This window comes from Polypterus senegalus, chromosome 9 (genome assembly GCF_016835505.1).
Source record: "Polypterus senegalus isolate Bchr_013 chromosome 9, ASM1683550v1, whole genome shotgun sequence".
Classification (NCBI taxonomy): domain Eukaryota; kingdom Metazoa; phylum Chordata; class Cladistia; order Polypteriformes; family Polypteridae; genus Polypterus; species Polypterus senegalus.
In genome coordinates, this window is record NC_053162.1 from 172,981,590 (window position 1) to 172,995,943 (window position 14,354).

The 14,354-nt window shown below is 35.0% G+C and overlaps 1 protein-coding gene across 2 annotated transcripts in view; it reads left to right on the forward strand.

Moving 5' to 3' along the window:
• The window catches only part of fubp3 (far upstream element (FUSE) binding protein 3), a 97,655-nt gene that overhangs the window by 21,459 nt on the left and 61,842 nt on the right, over window positions 1–14,354 (forward strand). For both annotated transcript variants that reach the window (XM_039764264.1, XM_039764265.1), the window contains exon 2: window positions 12,527–12,638. In XM_039764264.1, the coding sequence (XP_039620198.1) occupies window positions 12,527–12,638 (112 nt within the window). The remainder of the gene's footprint in view (window positions 1–12,526; window positions 12,639–14,354) is intronic.

The following is a 14,354-nucleotide window of genomic DNA, read 5'->3' on the forward strand; positions in this document are numbered from 1 at the left end:
ATCACAAGCAAAGGGGAACTTGTGTCAATGCATGATTTCCTGGTACACCGATTACATTGATCAGCGCTTCCCGATTCATTTTAGCCTCTCACCCCCTTGGCTTGAGAAGAAATATGAAAAAATATTCGGGAATGACTTTATATATTCAAGTTTTGACTTTATATATTCTGACACCGACTTTATATATTCTCAAAATCAATTTATTTGCCTGTTTAGATGTATAGATATAGATATGACAACAACACTCCTATCAAAGACAAAACAATTACATTAACAATCATGTTACGTTATTTTTAAAATTTTTCCTTTTCTTTTTCATAACTTCTTTAACAAACTACTTCTCAGCTGCGAAGCACGGGTATTCTGCTAGTGTTAAATATATCTCTTCGTTATTGGTTCAGTAACTCAATAAGTAAAGCGGTGAGCTAGTGGACCCAGATCTTAGGAATCCAGGCTGTTGCTCTTTCTAAGGGAGGTCGGATTTACATTGTAATTATAGTGGTGCCACTAGTAATCATTGAGTGCAAACCTTGAGCTACCTTCTCATTACAGTAGAATCTGATAGGTTTGTCAGTGTCTCAGTCTGTTTGTGTATAGAGGTCCTTGTACAACTCTTAAACTCTGCCATTACACCACTTTCATGTTGCCACTTTGATGTGATTCACTCTTTTAAATTGCAGCCATGATCAAAACAGATATTAAGGTGTGTGTGTGTGTGTGTTCTTTAAAAGAACATTTTAGATTTCATTTATGACAAATCCAGAATTCAAGTGTATCCGGCAAAACCTGAAAATCTTCCAATTTTAGAAAACATGTTTATATTAAGCAAACAAAAGAATTTATGCACATATATAGAGCCAACGTTAAAATAGTGTTGTGGAGAGGAGGAGGAGATATGTTCAATGCTTATTTTTTGCTAATTTGCTGCTGCCAGAGGTTTGATATTCATGTTTTACACGGACTGATAGGCTAGTGAGAGCTTTGGTAATAACATAACTTTGCACTATACCATGGTTTAGGAAATACATTTTTACAGGTGGCATAAAATTTAATGCATGATATTTTTCATACCTTGATAAACACTTGCCAAATTTGAGGATCGAAAATATTTCAGACAGTTAAATGTTTTTCTTGATGGACAAATGTAAATCAAATTTCAGGCAGATTAGAGGATAATTTCAGACAGCATTACTCAGGTATTGTAAATTATGCCCACTCATTACTTTTGGCATTTTTAACTAAACCTGGTTAATAAGCCTGTAAGAGCAGAGCATTGTATAATGCATGCTACAAACAAGCAAACCTTTTCACCAATAAACCAGGATTTTATATTAGTCTTCCATTTTCTCTAATTACTTTGTTTCAAGCGTAATGGCTTCGACATAACCTGCACTTGGTTTCCAGGTGCCTAGTAATATGTCAAGTGTTAGGCAGTAGGTAATGGTTGTCATTTACTGTGTAGAATATACTTCAAAGTCCGGTCTTAGGGAGATGGAACCTTTGCCATATACACAGTATGTAAAATGTTATTTTAGTAATTACATAATCATTGCCAAATTTCCCCCAGGTGATCTAGCTATCTACGTTCTCGATTGCACGGGCTTATGTTTAGTAGCTTATACTGTGCTATTTGTCTACAGAACGCCTACTTTAAAAAGAAGGAAGTATTTGTGGTGACAAACCAGCCTTATATAGCAATCAGTCTTCCTCCCCAAACATCTGGCAACCTATAGTGTTATAAGGTCCATAAATGTATTATTTGTAATTACTTGTATAATTTTGGCTGGCATTAATAATCAGACAAGTTTAAAACAAATCATAGTTTATGTAAGAGTGAAAAATGGTTTGTATCTTCTCACCTCCATAATGAGCAAGTGGAAGCGATGTGTCTCAATTCTGAAAGTTTTTTTTTTGTCCAAATCTTAAATCTCTATTAATAGGGGTGCGTGATGTTTCATGTATCTCAATCCTAAATATTTCCTCTTTTTGTAGTCTAGTTCATTTTTAATGCTACAAATGGGGCTAAGAAACCAAAAGACCAAACCTAAAACTTGCATTAAAATTATTCTACATGAGAAGTCATCTTTTTCTGTTGTGGAAAAGACACTGTTGACTAGTCTTCATTGTCTGTTTCATTTGTGTTGTGTATCATTGATGTGGTGTACTTGTGTAACTGTGTATGTGACAAAATGTCTTGAATCTAGTTATTTCTAAGGTTTTTCAGGTATGGCATATTGATGTTGTAAAGTTTTACTAGTAATCATGGCTAATAATGGCATCAGAGTGTATCCATGTGTTCTGTGTTAACACGTGCAAGTAAGCATTTCACTGTACTCTGTAGACATGACAGTAATCACTGTTGTGTAACTTGTCCAAGTTATAGGACTATGCTGTAATTTTTTATATATATTGTATTGAAGTCATCCTTCATTAACTAGATCAGTTTTGTGTAAATCATGAGAAGATATCAATAATACTTTTTTTTATTGAGCACTTTGTCTTGTGAGTGGTAGGTCTACAACAATGTTGATATTTTTCCAGCCATTGTATATTGTAAATTTCCACTGCTTTTGTGTTAGTTTAAACTATCACATTATTCTTATTTGAAGGATTGCAAATATTTCACTTTATTCCCACATTTAAAATACAATTAGAAATTTATGGTACATATGCGTAGGATTTCCCTTTAATGGAATAAGTTGGCTTTAAAATAGAAGTTTTGCTGTCTTGAACATGGAATATTGACAATACATTAAGAAAATTTAAAATGATGACAGATGGCAAAGTTCTTCCAGTCCTGCCAGTGTCATTTGTTTGTTTTTGTTTATTTAATCAATTTTTATTGACTGATAACATTGAATTGTTGAAATCTAGCCAAAGTACCCAGTGTTTCCCAGATATAAAAAATGGGGGGAAAAGGCCAAACACAACCTTGACTGAAACATATAGACATACTCTTAGACAAAAATTGTAATCCAATGAGAAAATAAAATTGTTATCCATATTTGTTGGCAAGATTTTATACGAACCTGTGGTCTTTGATTAACAGTGAGCTTGTGGGTTCAAATCCTGCTACTGGCACTGTGTGACTATGCACAAGTATCTCAATTGTTCTAAGTTGCCTTGGATAAAAGCGTCTGTCAAATACATTAATAATACTGAGTTAATGATCTTTTAGTCCTTGCTTCGGTGCCAATTTTTTTCTTTTTCCCATCATCCATTATAACCCATCAACCTGATATCACATGTATATATTTTAAGTTGGACCAGCAGCAACACACATGCAAAATTTTATTTCCTGTTTTTGCGTGTTTAGCAGACACATCCACACAGATTATTATTTTATTTATATGGACTGAAAAAAGGAAAGCCTAAATGACATTTGTCCCCCAGCATTTATTTTAAAAATTCATCTTTTTATATATTTTTTTAATTTCTAAACCTTCATAAAGCTTGGACACTTGTGACATCTTTGGTCAATGACAGCGGTCATGTATCTTGACACTTACTGCCCCTAAACTCTGTTGAGTCTTCAGCTTTTAATTACTCTTCCAGTATGTAATTGGAGAACAAAAGGTCTTAATAAAATGTTTATTAATACTATTGATGATCTTGCTGTTCCATGTTTGATGTTGTATCTCTGTGGGTCAGCATACCATACACTATATGTTTAAGAAAAGAGAGAGGGAAAGAGTCTGTGTACTATATTATATCTGTTAATGTGGTGAGGTGAACACACCATTTTAATGTCTATGCATAAAATTATAATTGAACTGTCAGGTGGAATTATTTCACATAAATCACTGCGCTGTTAGGCATTCGGAGCAGTTGACATTAGTAGGTAGCACTGTGTTCCACTGAGTTCATGAAGACCTTTGGTTTTGTTCGATTGTCAGAATGCTCGTTTCTCATGTGTGGATAATTACAACCAGTTTTAGACTCTTGACTTGTAAGTTGTTGTTAAAGATTTGCCTTCTAAATTTAATGGCACAACTGCCAATACGACGACTGACCTAGTAATAATAGGGTAAAAGTTTCCTGATTTTTAAATTATTTTTTTTTAAATTAATTAATTTATTTTTAAATCTCTGTGACTAGTAGAGTTTCTTTAAAAAGTAAAGTAGTGAATGAAACAAAGTGATCAGAACCAAAGCTGTTATGTTTCTCCCTTGAACCTAATTGGGAATATTAGTTTTCTGCAACAATGGTAGGTTGGTCATGTCAAGCATATAGTGCTTCAGGTTGTGTGTGTATGCAACCAAAAACTCCATCTTTATTAAATTGGATCATAAATACCTCTTCCAGATTGTGGCCCTAAGACTTTGTTGCTCAATTCACTGTTCTTCCTAACCTATGGTGAAGATGTAGTAATTAGCCTCTATTTTGCCTCCTATCCAGCACATTTTCAGAATCAAACAGGAAAATTGTCTCAGGAGGACAAATGTGGACATTTTCAATAAAACAAAACAAATATTGAATGATGTAAGCACATAGTAGAAAATATGCATGTTTAAAGGAATAAACCAAGATTGGCTGAATGACAAACCTACAGTCCTCCAGAAATGAGTTTAGCAAAACCCAGAACCTAACTACATTTATTTTTCAACCTGCAGTAGGGTATTTGCTTGCCTTATCTTTTGTTGAATTATTCTCAACTACAGAAGTGCTTTCGGATAAAACGTTTAGCAATGACAGCTGCTTTTATGGAACTAAATTATCATTTTTTCCCCTTCTATCCTTTTCTTAAAAATGTCAGGAGAGAGTATAAAACCCCAAAGAGTTAAATGTATGTCTTTCACATAACATTCGAAGAGTGAGGCCGTGCCTTGACAGCTTTAGTGGTTGTAATGTTAAGATGACCAACCTGTCAATGTAATGCGATGTTCCCAGTGTAACAACCTCCAAAATAATTTAATGCATGTCCAAATTGACAGCTTGAAATTTTATGTTTCCGCAAACCTTTCACAACAGTCTATTGATTAGACTGCAATTTGCCACATGTTGCCTTTTGGATTATTTAATGTCATATTGATGAGTAGCACATGCTGAGATTTTGTTGACAGTCTCTCGTTTATAGTCAGTAGTTTTTATGTAGTCAGCCTGTCAAAGATCTTCTATTTGGACAGTTAAACTTTCAAGGAGATGCCCTTGGTTCTATAAGTGGATCATATAATAATCCTACAATGAAATTCTTCTTACATTTTATTTGTGTAGTGTTCAAAAATGAATAACTGAGGTGATAGGGGATAGAAAATACATGTAGCAGACAAAAGTGCAAGCTGGAGTGATTGTCCACCCATTCATCTGTTTATGAATCAAGTCAGGGTGAAGAAAGCAAGAGCATATCCTGGTTAAACGCAGTTTCAATGTAGGAATTATTCAACCCAAATCAAAAATAAAATCTTGTTCATTTGAATTCAAGGAGCTATATGACATGTAGGAAACACTTGACCGGAGAAGTGCACTGAAAAATAAATTAGCAACTTGTGATTTTTAGTTTGGTGGTTGACTGATTTCTTTTGTCCAATGCACTTAAAAATAAGATCTATTTTGTTTCTGGAGATGCACTGATTTTTATGTTTTTTCACCTGTCCTAACAGTACAGGCCCGTCTGGAAATGGCGAGTTGCTTTGAAAGCTTGCATATTGTAATCTTTTTAGTTAGCCAATAAAATGTGTAATTTTGCTTGACTTCTCACTACATTCACCTGTCCTATAAATTGTAGATTTTGTTATAACAAAAGCATAAAGCCAACACACATAACACAATGTGTGTAACACAATAAACTTACTTTTGTGTAGCACTTTTCACTGAGTGCAGGAACAGAGCACTGCAAACAAATTATTGGGTAAAATGAACATATAGATTATACTAAATACAACATTAGTACATAGGATTCCGATTTGTTAAAACAGAGGGGAAAAAAGTAGAAGCTGATTAACATAATTGGAAACCATCTATATCTATCCGTTAATTACTTGAACTACGGCCAGTTGACAATGGTGGGGAGTTGAAGGTTGTCCTTGACTTGGTTGTCTTTGTCTTCTTCACAAAGTCTGACACGGTCACAGTCCTGGAGAGCTTGGCCAACTAGCTGCATGTCCCCTCCTGGGCATCCTATAGTAGAGCCTGTGCTGGGTCATTCAATCAGATGAAAAAATCTTTCCATCCTTAATCTTTAAAGCAAACCACGAGGTGGAGTGGCCATGTTGACAGTATTCTAACTTGCCCAAATAAAATGACGTTTTGGTTTGCATGTAGTTGGAAAACTTCATCTTGCTCACTTCCTTGCTGTCACTAAATCATGTCTTGCTGCTTAACTTCATCATATGCTTATCCTTTATATTTAATACACATCATAAAAGTCCTATGTTGGGTATATGAAGCCTTTTAGGCATTGGATCCAGTTCTCTATTTATCAATGGGTGTATTACAAACATATAAATGTATGGTCCAACCAGTAATGTTATCTGAAGTGTACAGCACTTTATCATTGCTTAGAATATTTTATTGTGCTAGGGTGCTTTCAGCCTATGTCAAAAAAAAAAACTTTAAAGAAATTATCTGAATTATCCACTACTAGATTCGGATTGGCTATAAATCGCCAATCAAATTAGATAAGTCAGACAAGATGAAATCTGTTCATCTAATTGTATTTTGTCTTTTTGTTAACCTAATATATATATATATATATATATATATATATAAATTACAATTGCCACATAATTAGTAACTTTTCCAGGCTGAAGACCGTAGTTCAGCACTTATTATGCCTTTTGTGGATAGCCATCACTTTGAGAACAAGATGGATAGAAACATTTGATGTCTAGTTAAACTATATGATTTGATTAGTTGTGGCAAAGGCCATTATTCCATAGGTACACAATCGGCAATCAAACAGGGGCAAATAATGCTAAACAATATAGAAATAAAATTGCAGTTGCAGGCCGATGATCACCACTCTGTATCTCCATGGTATTATATGGTGTCTAAAAAGACTGTTATTAATCCTTTAAAGAAGAAAAATGTGAATCCCAGCTTATATAACATTGACAGGATAAACAGTAAAGAGTGCAGTAAACGTTACCTTCATTCCTTCAGCGATTAAAGAAAATTTTCAGTTTAACCAAGGATTACAAAACTTTTGCATTAAGTGAAAGTTGCACGTGACAGTCGTGGTCAAAATCAGCATAACACACGGTGTGAGACTAGACATGTTAGAGGATGTGCCACAACTGTGACCTGCTTCAATTGAAAGTAATGTTTGCTTGTAGAAATGAGTTAAATACTAGGTTTTAGTAATCACTGTTCAAAGGTTGTAATGCAATTAATCCACTGTGCTTTCCTTTTAATGTTTGTCAATGGCCAGGTGGCATATTGGGAATGATGGCACAATTTAAAGGGCATAATGTGCTGGATGTATGGAATCAGACAGTTCGAGCTCCAGATGGAGTGTTAGAGGCAAGTGGGAAAAATTATTGCTTTAGTACATTTTTTTTTTTTGGTGCTATACCATCATGGCCGAAATTATCGGCACCCATGGAATTTTCCCAGAAAATGCACCATTTCCCCCAGAAAATTGTTGCAATTACAAATGTTTTGATATACACGTTTATTTTCTTTGTGCATTGGAACAACAAAAAAAAACATAAAAAAAAAAAAACAAATCTGACAATTTACACAAAACTCAAAAACCAGGCTGGACAAAATTATTGGCACCCTCAACTTAATATTTGGTTGCACGCCGTTTGGAAAAAATTACTGAAATCAAGCGCTTCCTATAACCATCAACAAGCTTGTTACACCTCTCAACTAGAATTTCCGGCCACTCTTCTTTTGCAAATTGCTCAAGGTCTCTCAGATTTGAAGGGCGCTTTCTCCCAACAGCAATTTTGAAATCTCTCCATAAGTGTTCGATCGGATTTAGATCCAGACTCATTGCTGGCCACTTCAGAACTCTCCAGCGCTTTGTCTTCAACCATTTCTGGGTGCTTTTAGAGGTATGTTTGGAGTCATTGTCCTGCTGGAACACCCATGACCTCTGACGCTGACCCAGCTTTCTGACACTGGGCCCTACCTTGTGCCCCAATATCTTTTGGTAGTCTTCAGATTTCATGATGCCTTGCACACAGTCAAGGCATCCAGTGCCAGAGGCAGCAAAACACCTTAGAACCTCCACCATATTTGACTGGAGGTACTGTGTTCTTTTCTTTGTAGGTCTCATTCCATTTTCTGTAAACAGTAGAATGATGAGCTTTACCAAAAAGCTCTATCTTGGTCTCATCTGTTCAGAAGATATTTGCCAAGAAGGATTTTGACTTCCTCAAGTATAATTTGGCAAACTCCAGTCTGGCTTTTTTGTTTGTGTCAGCAGTGGGGTCCTCCTGGCTCTCCTGCCATAGCGTTTCATTTCGTTCAGATGTCGATGGATAGTTCGAGCTGACACTGTCGCACCCTGAGTCTGCAGAACAACTTGAATATGTTTTGAAGTTGATTGGGGCTGTTTATCCGCCATTCGGACTATCCTTTGTTGCAGTCTTTTTATCAATTTTTCTCTTCCGTCCACGTCCAGGGAGATTAGTTACAGTGCCATGTGAACTTCTTGATTATGTTGTGCACAGTGCACAAAGGAACATGAAGATCTCTGGAGATGGACTTGTAACCTTGAGATTGTTGATATTTTTCCACAATTTTTGTTCTCAAGTCCTCAGACAATTCTCTGCACCTCTTTCTGTTCTCCATGCTTAGTATGGCATACTCAGACACACAGCAGAAAGGTTGAGTCAACTTTTCTCCATTTTAACTGACTTCAGGTGTGATTGCCATATTGCCAGCACCTGTGTCTTGCTATAGGTGAGTTCAAAAGAGCATCATATGCTTGAAATAAAACGATTTACCCACAATTTTGAAAAAGTGCCAATAATTTTTGGCTTTTTTTCTGTTTTTTGTGTTGTGTTGTTCCAATGCACATAAAGGAATAAACGTGTATACCAAAACATTTGTAATTGCAACAATTTTCTGGGAGAAATGGTGCATTTTTTTGTGAAAATTCCTGGGGTGCCGATAATTTCGGCCATGATTGTACATCTTTCAGAGGTTGCAGAGATTCTTATACAAAATTCACTTTTCTCGTTTTGAGTGCTCGACTCATTTTGGTTATTCACAATATTACAGTGAAGCAAAGTTTTTAAAAGAGAAACATGCAGTATGCAAACATTGTAGTATTAAAATCCTTTAGTCCTTTAGCAATCTAGAGTCCTCACATTTGCTCATGGTCTGTCTCTCTTCAGAACTCCCCCCTTCAACCCCCAAACTGCAGCTGATAGGATCACTTTGATGGCTGATTTATATGGAGTTTATAATTTGAAAACTGACACAATCGGAGAGAGTCGGAGAACCAAGAAACTTCATTTAAAATCACTTGTTGAAAAGCTCCTAATATTTTCTTTTATTTGCTTGTGCTCTGATTCATTAAAGTTATTCTTTGCCTGAGCTACACCAGATCTCTGCAAACTAAAGAAAAGAAGTCTAATGTCCTTTAATAAAAGAAAATGATTTGAAGCATCAGGATACTCCCTAGTTTCTGTGAAGCAAATAGAGTTTAAAATGTTTTTCTTGTTATATATATTTTATCTTATTGAGTAAATAGCTAATGGTCTTCACAAACATTTTACATAACCCAAGAAAAGTTAAATGCATATATTTTATTTGACAGCAATACTACAGACATGAGCGTTTATCTTGGAAGATCACACAGCACAAAAGTAGGATTATATGCCTATCTGTGTGTTGTTTAATATAGCTTAATATTCCCTTTCTGACTGTAGAAAATGCTGAGACTCAGTATTAAAAGAATCAATGGGGGGATGGATTGAGTCAAGAGTTTATCTAATTAGATATAACAGGTTGTCATTTTTACAGGTAAAGAAATGATTTCAACTTTAAGTCAAGTCAAATTCAGCGTGTAGAATTGGATTGCATTACTTGATGTAATGCAAAACATAAACAAATTGTAACCTTGTCATATTAGGAACCAGACATTTGAAGGATAATGTATGGTGGAGTTCCTGGCAATTCAATGATATTTGATGTCTCACTGTAGAAAATTTGATTTTAAAAAGTGGTGGTCAATGAGCATGTGACTATATTGTCTTTCCAACTGTGTGGCCTGCCTACTTGAACTATTACTGAAAAATTTCACGTAGAGGTTTCCATTTTCATAGTGAAGATATGACGTGGACATTGTCTAGTGATTTATCAATTTATGACCAGTCCCCATTCCTCCCTAGATTGTGTAGGCATGTCACTTTTTTAGCACTTTGTAGCTGATTGTTTTATTAAGAATGTTGCACACATTATTGCACTTAATCATGAGTAAAGTTGGAGGCTTTAATAATTTACTGCAGTACTTGCTATTTAGGAGAGATGCAGAACAAATCACCATCTCAAAATAGGTAATCCTGCCTCAAAATGTCATGTTCACTTGTGGAAAAGTGTGAGCTTCTATTGGTATGTGTAATATTTTATCTGGGTCAAGTATTAGTTATGGAGAAAAAAGGAATACTAATGCTTTCCTGTGCCTTTGAAGAAGTATTAGACTTTTACTTTTTACTGTCTTGAGTTGGAAAGAATAATTTTAGAAAAAAGATGACATGCTGAAATATTAACATTTACACAGAACTGCAAATATTGGCGTGAAATTATGCACACACAACTGCACGTTTTGTCTTTAGTGCTATTAATAGTTTGGTATTCTTTGAAAGATGACATTCTTATAAATGCACTGTGCTTCCCCTTTGTGCAAAACCTGTGTTTTGGTCTATGCCATGTACTTTGTTTAAAGCACACAGTCTGCCATATTTACTGTGTATAATTTTAAAAATAAAAACATTTTGATTTCCTGTTAAAGAAAACCTGTACTTTTTTGAGGCTGCAGCTTTTTGTTTTCTTTCTTTCTGCTTACTACCCTTTACACTGGACCCCTAAAAGTCATTTTCAATTACTAGTATTACAGTGAAAGTGCTTATTTATGGCGAGCATAACTCGGGCACAGTGACATCCGTCACTTTTGACAATGGATCCTGAATACTCTTCAGAGGTGGTTGTCCAGACATTTTTGACTTGTGTTGGTATCCATAGCCTTTTCAATATGTGTTACTCTTACAAATGGTTACATTTTATTTACTGTAGACTAATCAAGCTGTACTTCCCTATTGAAAACCATTTAATGACCTTAGCATATTGCTTACCTTTATTGACAAAAATACTATAAATACTACAAAAATATTAAGGTGTATGGACAGTTTGCAACATTGTCGGAATGTGAACAGAAATGCACCACCTGACAGCAAAGAAAAAGTTCTGCAATTGCATCTAAGCGATGCAAAATGGGGTCCACCTCTCAAGAGCTCTGAGCAGTGTGGTTGTCCATTGATTAGGGAAAATCTTTTGCACAAATAAGTGACGCACCTTCATTTACTTACCTATCAGGTCACCTAGTTTACTTTTTTATAGTGAACACATCATGTGGTGATCTTCCACTTCTCATTCAGTTTCCTTGTTTAAAAATAAAAAGTAAAAAGAGACCCAGAAAAAGAAACCAGTTAACACCACTCCCCATTGTAAGGCCAGTGTCCAATTTTACTGAATTAATAACTGAGTTTTATGTCAAGAGCTTTAATTAATGGAATTACCGTGTTGAATGATAGCAAATATAAATAAAAAACTAAAGTAAAAGCAAGTTGGCAAAGTACATTGGACACACTTCAGAAATGTTAGATGATTTTGGTCTCATTAAGTTATTTCTATTTAATACCCACAGTAGGTAGTTTAGCCATTGAATTGCTGAGGCAGGTTATAAAATAGATGCGAGAATTTTTGCCAGTTTTAGTTCCATTGCCTAATTACTTAATTGGCTTAATCTACCCTTATTGACTGTTTTCCTTATTTACCTAAATACCTGTTTTTTTTTAATGTGGTAATTTTGGATCTGTTCTAAAATGAACATAATTAACTCTGTGCTCAATTGGCTTTTTTCTTTTTATTTTCATTGAATAATTGTTTAATTATGAACTGTACATTTTCTGACTTTAGCTAAATGTTTAAAATCATCACTGTATTGAAATCAATACATTTGTGCTGTATTTCCATTTGTTATTGGTTATATCTTGCCAGTAAATGTGTGCGGCAAGTATGGTTTTATATATACCTGGTACTTGTCTCTTGCACGTCTGTCTTCATTGTCATAAATGGGAATGGACAGTAAAGAAATTAGCAAAATATGTTTTATCTTTAGCACACATTAGCCACATGGGTGCAGATAACAGTAAAAACAATGAAAACAATGTAGAATCATTTTAGAAATAGTACAATGTGCAAACCAAGGCATTTGTAAATACCTTGTTTTTAAGGGCAGTGTTTGAAGTTAAACTATAGCAGCAACTAAATGCTAAAGCAAACTCTGCTGGTGATGATGTCTGCTTTACATTTTAAGTCTTCATAATATTTTTGTTTTATCCTTATTCAGATTGCTGCAAAGATGGGTGGAGATACAATGGCCCACTTGAATAATTCACCACCTGTTGTAGATCCAGCTCTTTATGGTTATGGTGGGCAGAAAAGAAACATGGAAGAAGGAGGTAAGTGTGTCTAAAATTTATAATGTTTTTTGGAGTGATTGAAGCATCAAATGTGGTATTTATTATGCTAGGGAATGTTGACGGTTAAATTTGTTTAGTTGTATTTTGCCATATGTAGCTTTGAGATTTATAAATAAAAGGACCAGCTCAGTTAGGAGTCTGGTTTCAAACTCTCATCTGGTTGCAGTCTTGGTGGAGTGTGCATGTACTGCTCATGCAAGTGTGAGGTTTTCCAGATGATAAAGTTCACCCCCCACATCCCAACCGTGTACAGCTTAGGTTAATTGACTAAGGGTGCAAGTATGTCCTGTGATGGTTTCTGCCTTTTGTCTGATGCTCTCTGCAACCACACTATTTATGTGGACAACATGCAGAACTGAGTTGTCTGGAAAGTGTGAAAGTAATTGACAAACCTTGTTTTAAATCTTACATTATTCATGTTCTTTAGTAGACAATGGCAACCTGGAAACCCTCTACATTTTAGCTCCATATAACAGAACAATTTTACAAGACAGGCTTGAAGTTACTTCACTCCTATTTATATGTTGTGTGCCTCCCAAGAAATTCTTAATCAACAGACCAACCCTGACAAAAACAAGCACTTTATGCCTCACCTGGTTGATAGGGTCTGAAATATTAAAAAAAAAAAGCAAAATGTAGTAATTCAGTAGCTTTCTGTACTCTTCCTGGTGGCTTCTATGGACTCCTGTCCACTTTGCTGACATTGTTAGATGTTTCCGAAAGATAACTCTTTTTTTAGTTTGTTTTTGTGTACTTGTGCTTTCTGAATTTAGACTGAAACAAATTTTAATTCATACAGGTACAGCATACTCTGGTCTTGGTGTATGCAAAAATTCTCATCAGTGTGAAAACACTTTAAAATCCTATAGCATTATTATTTAGTACCATTAATGTCAGTGGCGAACACTTGGTCAACTATCATTTACTGTTAAAACATTGATACTTTGATATAGCTGCAAAGCACTTTTACTGTGGAGTCTGAATTACACTACAGGTATAGGACTACAATGGTTGAATATAGTGAACATTTAAATTTAAGTCTTACAAGTAAAAAGAATGTAATACTGACAGTCACTAAGAGGAGCCTATAACTGGCTTGACATCAAATAATAGAATGTCATGTGGAAACTAATCAACTGAAACAGTTGTTTCAAAAAAGTGAAAGAATGTACTGTGAGGCATTAAATTAACAATCAGTTCAATGTTGTCTAGTTGATCTTTGGAACTTCACTTACATCTTTGTAGTTTCACTTCAACAAATTAAATACACAAATATTGTGCCGTTCCTGAGTTGATTTTTATCCTAATGATACCTTTTTTAGAAGATACATATGAGACAAGGTGCCAGTTTAGTGGAGCCAGCTGGACTGTAAAGGGTTGTTTGCTTTAGGCCCTTATCTTCTGGGTTTTAACTAGCAGCTTTTTGCTATTCTATGAAGAAAGAATTACTATAATCCAGACAAGAGGTGATGGTCATTTATTAAAGAACTTTTTCTCTCTGAGAGGTAGAGCAGGAACTCTTGTTTCAGAGTAAATTCTACCTTTTGTCAATTTCAAGGCCATATATGATGGTGAGCAGCAGTTTAACTGTTTTGCAGCTCTGGAGGTAAAACATTTTAATGAGCTTTTATTTTGAAGGTGTTCTTTCAGAATCCATTTGCATTTAGTGCTGTGCTTCCTGCACATTTAAGTGAA